A 10191-nucleotide genomic window follows, 5' to 3' on the forward strand; every position below is an offset into this window, starting at 1 on the left:
TCACAATTACTCCGTCCGTTCCATTATTTGTTTGTTTTTGGTTTTGATACAAAGATCAGAAAAAAAAAAAAGAACGAGGGCTAATTATTAGATAACAAGTACACTAAATTAAGTGTGAAAAATTTAATCGTCCATTATAGATAATCGTAAAATAAAACGACAACAAATAATTGAAACGAACCTAATATAAAATAGACAAACAAATAAACGTGACTGACGAAATATTTTTTAAAATTCAGTAATTTAGTCTCTTCATTTCTTCTCGTAACTTTAAACGTGTTGACTAAACATTTCTTACTAACCTATCACCATAGTTCTCCTTCCCTATATATACACTCACACACACTCAAATCCAAATTAAACACTAAATATTATACCTAAAAAAAACCAAAAAAACAAGAAAATTTCATCCGCATAACCTCTCAATTTTTTCCTCAAATAATATTTTATATTTATACGTTGTAAATAAAATGGTAGGAGTTAAAGAAATTATGGGGACACCAATTATGCAAAACTCATCATCATTATTAACATCATCAACTAGATTAATTCAAATATCACATAATATTAGAAATTACCCATTTCATAATGTTCCTATAAAAAAGAGAAGATTAGTGGTGCAACCAAAGGCTGTAATTAGTGATAATTCCTACGTGATTAAGTCGTCGGAACCGTCTTATTTGGGTACTAATCATTCTAATTATGGTGAAATCAAGGTTAGTGCCGTCGTTACGGTGAGGAACAAGATTAAGGAAGATTTTAAGGAAACCCTTGTTAAACAATTGGATAATTTGGGTGATAAGATTGGTAGAGGTGTTGTTCTTCAACTTGTTAGCATTGAGATTGATCAAAGTACGTATATTTTTCTTCTTTCTTCATTTTAAATAACTTGAATTGTTATATGGCACACGTTAGAAAACCGTTGTTATATTATGTCTTTTTATGTTCTTGGTTGTACGTAAATGTATTATGGGATGTATCACGTTGTAGATCATTAATATATAGGAGTGTGCAACAACTAAACAAATTTCCTTTACCAAAAAAAAAAAACAACTAAACAAATTTCGTAAAAAATCGTCTTATAATAAAGTCTCGAAAAGCCATTTGATAAGGAACATTTATTAATTGCTAAACATAGAGTCTAATTTTGGGAAAACAAGTTATTTTACATTAAAACTATGAGATGATCACTTATTATTGTAGAAGACGATCTCATAATAAAATATTTACGACCATTCTTCTGTTAGACCGGTAATTGCTTTTGGCATAAACCATAAAACATTTGTATTACCGTTTTTCATAACTACTTACTACTCCCTTTTTGATATAGACCATTTTTTTATAAGTGAACCATTTTATATTATTTGTGATTTTTTTAAAAAAAATTACTCCGTATCATTGCATTATCATTTGTCAAGAGATTCTCATATAAAACAATTTAATCTTATAATTTGGGATATCCATATAGTCAACGTTCTTTATTTTGCAATTTATCGTAAAACACCCGTTGGAAAATGAAACTTATTAATAAAATGCTTATGGAGTATTAATTTATGTAGTAGTGGAAGCTGACAAAAAAAAAAAACCTAACATGTTTTTGATATCTAATAAATTATTCTCTATTTAGTTTTGTACTCCGTCCATCCCAATTATTTATTTATCTTTGATTTTAGCATAAAGACTAAGAACAAGGGAGGAATCACTTGTGGTGGTGTTAGTTGATGACAAATGAAACATAATAAATGCTTATCATCAAATTTTTCATAGAAAACCGTCCTAATATAGAAACGTAAATAAATAAATAAGACGCTCTAAAATGAAATATATAAATAAATGACCGGCGTCCTTAACTACAATAGCTCTATTTTATTGTATTCTTTTGAGCCGACAAATTCCACGTTTCTCTATGATGAGATTCCAATACGTGAAGAGAAACACTTTATTTTCTGATTCCACCAAATAATGTTTGTATACTTGTGGTATACAATATGGTAATAATTGATCTATATAAACGATCAAATTTCCTCCACTTTTTTACGTCAAATGTTCTACTTTCACCAATTTAAGGAAACAACTTATTGTTGGTCGAATTTGTACAACAAATTCAATAATTAAAATATCTCGGGTTTAAATTAATTACTGAATTCAACTCATACGACATATATTCTGTTAGGGTGCAAACCCTTGTCCCACATCGGTAGAATAAAGATGGAAGATCATCTTTATAAGTATCTACAAAATATAATAGTACGAGGCCTTTTGGGAAGGAGCCCAAGAGTAAATCCGTGAGGGCTTGGCCCAAAGCGGACAATATCGTACTATTATGGACAGTGGACACCGGTGCAGCAGAGGCCCAACACGGGGATATTCACGCTTCCGCACAACAAGTGGTATCGAGCCCAAGGTTCTACTTGGGCTAGACACGAGATTCATCGAGCCAAGACTTGAAGGTGGATGTACACTATAAGACTTGGAACTCCTATAGCTCGAGGGAGAGCTAATATGTTCGCGAGAAGCGACATGGTCTCACGGTGATGAGACGACAGGCCGTCCAAGAGAAGATCGTCAGCGACCCGGCGAGGTGGGCTGAGACTTAATGGAGGCAACAAAAGCGGTCCATGGTAAGTCCAAAAAAAGGCGGTCCGGTGTGACGTGCTGAGGCGGTGGATTCGGACCCAGTCCAGGGTATATTGGATGCAGAGGAGTTTGGTACGCAAGTGTAGCACAAGCCCCATGAGACACATGGTGTGTCGTTTAAGGGGAGGTTATCAAGACTTGGTGATGCGGGTGTCTAGGTGATGGGGCTGCATGGTGTGGGGAGTTCTCCATGAAGGTCAAGGTCCGAGTCAAGATGATGGTCCTTGGTTTGAGGGGAGGATTGTTAGGGTGCAAACCCTTGTCCCACATCGGTAGAATAAAGATGGAAGATCATCTTTATAAGTATCTACAAAATATAATAGTACGAGGCCTTTTGGGAAGGAGCCCAAGAGTAAATCCGTGAGGGCTTGGCCCAAAGCGGACAATATCGTACTATTATGGACAGTGGACACCGGTGCAGCAGAGGCCCAACACGAGGATATTCACGCTTCCGCACAACATATTCGTTAGGGTATGCTTTTTCTGTCTGGTCCTACTCAACTCAAACTCGGACGACTTTCAACATCTAGGTTTGAATAATGAGTAAGTCTCACATGAAACTGTCTTACACGATAAGATAGTTTGAAGCGAATAGAAAAAGAAAGAGAAAGATATGGATTAATGAAATAATACCTAGTATGTGAAAGCTTTCACGATACACTTATAATAAAACCGTTTCTTATAATAATTACGTGAATAGTAATATGAAAATGTTTATTGTACGCAGGAGCTAGAGGACCAAAGAAAAGTGGTGAAGCAATATTAAAAGATTGGTCAAAAAAATCAAACTTAAAAGCAGAAAAAGTAAGTTATTTGGCAGAATTTATGGTGGACGGTAATTTTGGAATACCAGGAGCAATATTAATTACCAATAAACATCAACAAGAGTTTTACCTAGAGAGTATTACACTTGAAGGTTTTGCATGTGGACCTCTTCATTTTCCATGTAATTCTTGGGTACAATCCTTCAACGATCTCCCAACTAGACGTATATTTTTCCATAATAAGGTACACGTTAGTAGTAATCTTTTTTAGTATTTCATGCATGTTTACTACTCAAATACTCCCTCTGTTCAATTATTTATTTATCTTTGTTTTTAGCACAAAGACCAAGAAAAGAGAACGAGACCAATTATAAGATGACAAGTGAATCAAATTGAGTATAAATAATCAAATTGTCAATCAAAAGTATTCCTAAAATAGAAACGTAAACAATTGACTGAGACAACTCAAAATAAAATAGCTAAAAAAATGACCGGGACAGAAGTAGTTATTCATTTAATAAATAATTTCCGGTGAGATGGTTTTAAACTGTAAGATGATGTCTTTGTATAAAAAAATCTTATTTACTAGTAGCATTAAATAATTCTTGGGTGCAATCATTCAAAGACTTTCTAAGTAGAAGCATATTTTTCCATAAAATAAGGTACGTAAGTAGTACACTAGTTTTTAAAATATTTCATGCATGGTTTGCATGCGGAGAAAAATCTAACTCATATTTTACGTTTTCTTTTTGTCTTTTGTTCATGCATGTTAGTTTCGTCTTCATATGTTTACTAAGTCAATTTTATTATTATTGTTCTGACACTGATTTCCAATCTCATTTAATAAAGAACTTTTGCCACATGGCACATGCCCATGGCATAACATAACACAAATCAGTAGTTATGGTACGATATTACCCTGTGAGACGGCATTAGCATTAAACGAATAGTTACTTATAAAATCGACTTGTCCCATAATTTATGATTGTAAATACTTTGATAAAATATTAGTTTACGATTTATCGTACATTTTAAAAGATAATGTATATTTAATGACTCGAACGAAAGAACAACGAAGCATTTCTCAAAAACTTAAAGAGGATTGATAATACTTAGGTACTCCCTCTGTTACTCCGCATTTTTTATAAGTCGTTTTAGCATATAACAAATGAATTAAGAGGAATTTTTGAAAAAAATAAAAATATTCCGTATCATTTATGTATAATTACTAACATTTGATTTACACCAATCAAATGGATGAAAATGTTGAATTGTCTAGTATATAACGCACATTAATTATTTTCTTCTCATAGTATATGTAAAAGTAAAACGATAAATTAAAGAAAATTTGACTTTTCTCTAAAACGACTTATAAAATGGAAGGGAGTATTATTTTTCGGACTTTTAACATTGGAAAGGTAAACACCGAATAATTGAGAGTGTTTTTAGGTCCAATGTGTTCCAATTTATGTAAGTATTCAATTGGCACGAAATTCACGATTTGCATATTGAAACCTTGGTATAGAATAATTGATTGACTTGAATAATAAATACGAGAAATTCATGCAAGTAGAATTGACTTGAGTAAATACGGATTGCCGTAACATATGATCTTTTGTAAATTCTTGTTTTAGACGGGTATGATCATTTTATTGTTAAATGTAGTCATAATAGTAAAATCATTGTTAGTTGTTACAGACTTAGAGCTTATGGTAACTTGTTTTTCAATAATAACCACATCTAACTGTAAAATGGTTATAAAATCTCGTCTTATTATTTCAGACCAAAAAAATCTTGTCATAATTTTCAGTTTTGGGGTTGTAATTAGTGTAATTGTTGCTTGGTAGTTGCTACAGTTGACTCAATTGATTACCACGTACTACCCTATCTTTTTACCGATAGTCTTGTTATAGACGGGTCAAATAGTTTGAAAGTGGTTATATTTTGGCCTCCACCAGTCCACCACCCACTTATTGTCTATCCTATTAGAAATGTGGTATTATATTTGGTCCGTCTTTAATTATAGACGGATATGTACCGTCTATAATGAAAATTTGTGCTATTTTTAAGGCCAAATTGATTGGGTAGTCGGAGTTAGTCCCACGTACGGGAGCCTTGCTTAAAAAGCATGCGATCTTTTAGAGGTATCTTTTTTTTTTTTTTTGGTTTTGATACTCATTGGGTTTATTTAGAGATTTAACATCTTTCATATTTGGTATTAAGTTAGAATTCTGTTACATTAAAGGGTACTACGGAATGTTAACTTTTAATGACGTGGCAACAATTAATAAATTAAAAATTAATAAAAAAATATAAAATAAAATATAAGTTTGAGCATTTCCCATGTTACATTGTTACCCTGTACTTTATATTCCCTCCTATTCTTAATAACCCTTCCCTTTGATGGAGGGCACGGAAATTAAAGGAGGGGAGTATTATATGGTTAAGTATTGTAGTGGGGTAGGAGATTGGAGAGAGGGAAGGTATTGCGTGATTAAAATAAGTATTGTTGTGGGGTTAGGTAATTAAAATAATTATTGTTGTGGGGTAAGGTGATTAAAATAAGATAAAGTATGAGTATTATGGGGTATTGTTGTAAGGTGAGATGATTAAAATAAGTATAAAAGTTTGCCAAATAAGAAAATAGGGAGATTTTTGTGAATAGACGAAAAAAAAAATAGAGAGGTTATTTAGAATAGGAGGGGGTATATCTTTTCCCCATAAATAAAAATTAATTCTAATTCGGTTCACTTTACTTCAATTTTATCGAGTCTGCTTCCAGATAATTCAATTTGGGTTTCCGATATTTGATACTATTCCGTATTAGATTTACATCGAAGATGGTAGTTTTAAGACTTTTAACGTCCATTTATACGTACCAAGTTTGAACATAGACTTCTAAGAATTTGTGATTATTATTTCGCAAAATTAATCAAGTCGTCATGTAAAATCGATTTGTGCAGCCATATCTACCACACCAGACTCCAGCTGGACTAAGAGCATTAAGGGAGAAAGAGCTTAAAGATTTAAGAGGTGATGGCAAAGTTGGAGAGAGGAAATTATCAGACAGGATTTATGATTATGATGTCTATAATGATTTGGGTAACCCGGATAAAAATTACGAATTAACCCGACCCATCCTTGGTGGTCCAAATATTCCATACCCCAGACGTTGTCGCACTGGACGCCCTCCTTCTCAAACTGGTAATGCATTACTCTCTTATCGACTCAATTATTATTTCTTCATTATCGATTTTCTAAAGTGAACATGAAAATATTTGGAGAAAATAATGGTTAAACTTGACATATTAAGGTTTAGTGTATTATACGACAGTCTTACACGAAACCAACTAATTGAAATGTTATTGTAGATAAAAGAGTAGAGACGCGAGTGGAGAAGCCATTACCGATATATGTACCAAGGGACGAACAATTTGAAGAGGCAAAGGCAGGGACGTTTTCATTCTGCAGGCTTAAAGCAGTCCTTCATAATTTGTTACCGTCCTTGACGACTAACATTTCGTCTAAGTACGACTTCACCGGGTTTCAGCATCTTGATACTCTCTTTAATGAAGGATTGCTAATAAATCTAGGTTTGCATGAAGATAATCTTCAGAAGTTGCCAGAGTTTGTGACCAAAATACGTACTACAAGTCAAGCCATGCTCAAATTCGACACACCCTTGATAATTGCCAGTAAGCACTGCTCAAATTCGACCCACCCTTGATATGTAGGAATTGTTTTCGATGTGCTAACAAAATAATTACTGTACTGTGTGAATGGCAGAGGACAAAATGGCATGGATGCGAGATGATGAATTTGCACGACAATTCATAGCCGGTGTTAACCCTGGTAGTATCGAGAGAATGACATGTTTTCCGCCAGTGAGCAAACTCGATCCAGAACATCACGGTCCTGTTGAATCAGCTCTCAAAGAAGACCACATTTTAGGCTACCTTGATGGGATGTCAGTACAAGAGGTACGTACAATAATTACGACATTTAATTTCCATATTTTCCGTTCTTGTAAATTTCATCACGAGAAGTTTATAATCCATTTCTGGCAGGCTTTGGATGCAAATAGGCTGTACATTGTGGACTACCATGACATTTATATGCCTTTCTTAGATCGGATAAATGGTCAGGATGGCCGAAAAGCTTATGCAACGAGGACATTGTTTTTCTTAACCTCACTTGGAACCCTAAAGCCGATTGCCATTGAACTCAGCCTACCGCATTCAGGACACAACTCAAAGTCGAAAAGGGTTCTGAATCCTGCAGTTGATGCCACCACTAATTGGATGTGGCAGATTGCCAAAGCCCATGTCTGTGCTAACGACGCTGGTGTACACCAACTTGTGCAGCATTGGTAAGTAACTAAGTATTACGTACTAAGTACGCCTTTCAAAATCTAACCCGACTCATCTTTATATAATTATCTTGCTGTCAATTATTAAATCAGGTTGAGGACGCACGCCACACTAGAACCATTCATCTTATCGGCTCACAGACGATTGAGTTGTATGCATCCTATTTACAAACTTCTGGAACCACACATGAGATATACATTGCATATCAATGCTTTTGCGCGGCAAAGCTTAATCAACTGTGGTGGAGTTATCGAGGAATGTTTCACCCCTGGCCGCTATGCTATGGAGATTAGTGCCGCTGCCTATAAAACTTGGCGCTTTGACTTGCAAGGCCTTCCCTCTGATCTTATTCAAAGGTACACTAATTATTCCACTTCGTGAGTTATTGAGGCTGCCAGGATTCGAACCCATGACCTATGGTCACGCTGGCTCTGATACCATGATAGATGAACCCGCTCAACCAAAACCTTAAGTTGATGGTTGAGGCCCAACTATTATAATTATTCCTATTAACTTTAGATTAATAATTGCGAATCGCTAATCAAATTGTACCTAATTGATCGGAGCCACACATGAGATACACGCTGCTCTGATACCGTGATAGATGAACCATCTAAACTAAAACCTTAACTTGATGGTTGAGACCCAACTATTATAATTATGGGATATTCCCTCGTGTACCCCTGAATTTTTTCGTTTTCTAAGGTCTACCCTCGTTTTTCACAAAAAAAAAATTGACCGACAATGATTCTCTATTACGAATTCAGAAAACGGTAATTTTTTTTTCAAACCAATTATCTCGTCAAGGCCTTGAATTTGAAAAAAACAATTCACCGCTTTTTGAACTCGTAGCCGGTAATTATGGTTGGTCAAAGCTTTTTAAACGAGTAAACTTTGACGGACCATAATTCTCGACTAAGAGTTGAGAGGTAGGTGAATTCTTTTTCAAACTGAAGACCTCTTAAAGACGGTCAATTTGAAAAAAAAGTTTTATCATATTCTGAACTTGTAGCCAAGAGTTATTGACAGTCAAGTATTTTGCAAAAAAAGATGAGTACATCAACGAAAAAGTTAAGAGGTACATAGAGAATATCCTATAATTATTCATATTAACTTTAGATTAATAATTGCGAATTGCTAATCAAATTGTTTATCATGTTTGAATTCAGAGGAATGGCAGTACCAGATAGCACACAACCACATGGATTAAGGCTATTGATCAAGGATTACCCGTACGCAGCAGATGGACTCTTAATATGGGATGCAATTACTAAATGGGTTCGAGACTACGTGACCCATTACTACACAGAACCTAGTCTAGTTGCCGAGGACAGAGAGCTTCAATCATGGTACGACGAGGCTGTAAGAGTCGGCCACGCTGACTTCAGCAATGCGAGCTGGTGGCCGGACCTAAAAACTCCAGAGGACCTCACTAACATCTTGACTATACTCATATGGTTAGCCTCAGCATAGCATGCTGCCCTGAATTTCGGACAGTACCCATATGGCGGGTATGCCCCAAACAGGCCGGTTTTAATGCGTCGTTTGATACCCGATGTGAACGACTCAGAGTACGCTTGCTTCTTAGCTGATCCACAGAAGTTCTACTTTACTGCTCTACCTAGTGTGCTACAAACAAGCAAGTTTATCGCGGTAATTGACACGCTTTCAACTCACTCTCCTGATGAGGAATACTTGGGGGAGCGGACTCAACCGTCTACTTGGACTAGGGATGTCGAGATTGTAGAGAAGTTCTTTGAGTTCTCGGCTGAGATGCGTAGGATAGAGAAGGAGATTGATAGGCGGAACCGTGATCCGAGTTTAAGGAATAGGTGTGGTGCTGGGATTATACCTTATGAGCTCATGGCTCCTAGCTCTCCACCGGGTGTTACTTGTAGGGGTGTGCCTAATAGCATTACTATTTGAACCCGGAAAACGAGACACTCAGTATCACTCGGTGGCGTCCTTTCGTTATCCTTTTGAACATTGGGCTCATTATTTAAGTGGGCTTCATCCTATGATTACTTGATGCATATATAGTGTTAGAGCCTTAGTGGGCTTATTAGAGGACTCAGGTTGTAAATGAGCCGCATTGTTTTGAATAAATTCGAATGGTTAAACATATTAGAACCATTATATATATCCGTCGCAAATTTCTAATGAGTCAAGTTTTCCCACTTGGGTAGATAAGACAAAGTATAGGGAATCTCAAATGACTTGTCTTTTTCTATCCAAGTAGATAATACTTGAGCCGTCGCAAGTTTGCGACGGATATGACCGTCACAAATGAGAATTTGTGTATATATATATAGTACTTCACATTCAGACCAAACTATCGTTATTTTAAAACTATCCTTATATATTTGTAGGTTACCGGTAACTTGATCTGTATGAGAGGCAATAGTATGTACGGAGTTTTA

General features: G+C 35.4%; 1 protein-coding gene across 1 annotated transcript; it reads left to right on the forward strand.

The window, feature by feature from the left end:
- The first annotated feature begins 249 nt into the window (after positions 1-249).
- LOC141627321 (linoleate 13S-lipoxygenase 3-1, chloroplastic-like) lies at positions 250-9902 on the forward strand. The gene is made up of 8 exons (XM_074440636.1): positions 250-852; positions 3365-3645; positions 6365-6605; positions 6773-7096; positions 7188-7381; positions 7469-7770; positions 7864-8127; positions 8941-9902. The coding sequence occupies exons 1-8, from the start codon at positions 471-473 to the stop codon at positions 9242-9244; spliced, it is 2292 nt and encodes a 763-aa protein (XP_074296737.1). The 5' UTR covers positions 250-470; the 3' UTR covers positions 9245-9902.
- Positions 9903-10191: the final 289 nt, after the last annotated feature.

Source organism: Silene latifolia, chromosome Y (assembly GCF_048544455.1).
Source record: "Silene latifolia isolate original U9 population chromosome Y, ASM4854445v1, whole genome shotgun sequence".
Lineage (NCBI taxonomy): Eukaryota > Viridiplantae > Streptophyta > Magnoliopsida > Caryophyllales > Caryophyllaceae > Silene > Silene latifolia.

Coding starts and splice junctions, on each gene's coding strand:
- LOC141627321 (XM_074440636.1), top strand. CDS start 471: ATGGTAGGAGTTAAAGAAATTATGGGGACACCAATTATGCAAAACTCA. Junction 3,646..6,364: donor GTATATTTTTCCATAATAAG/GTACACGTTAGT, acceptor CGATTTGTGCAG/CCATATCTACCACACCAGAC. Junction 6,606..6,772: donor ACGCCCTCCTTCTCAAACTG/GTAATGCATTAC, acceptor ATGTTATTGTAG/ATAAAAGAGTAGAGACGCGA.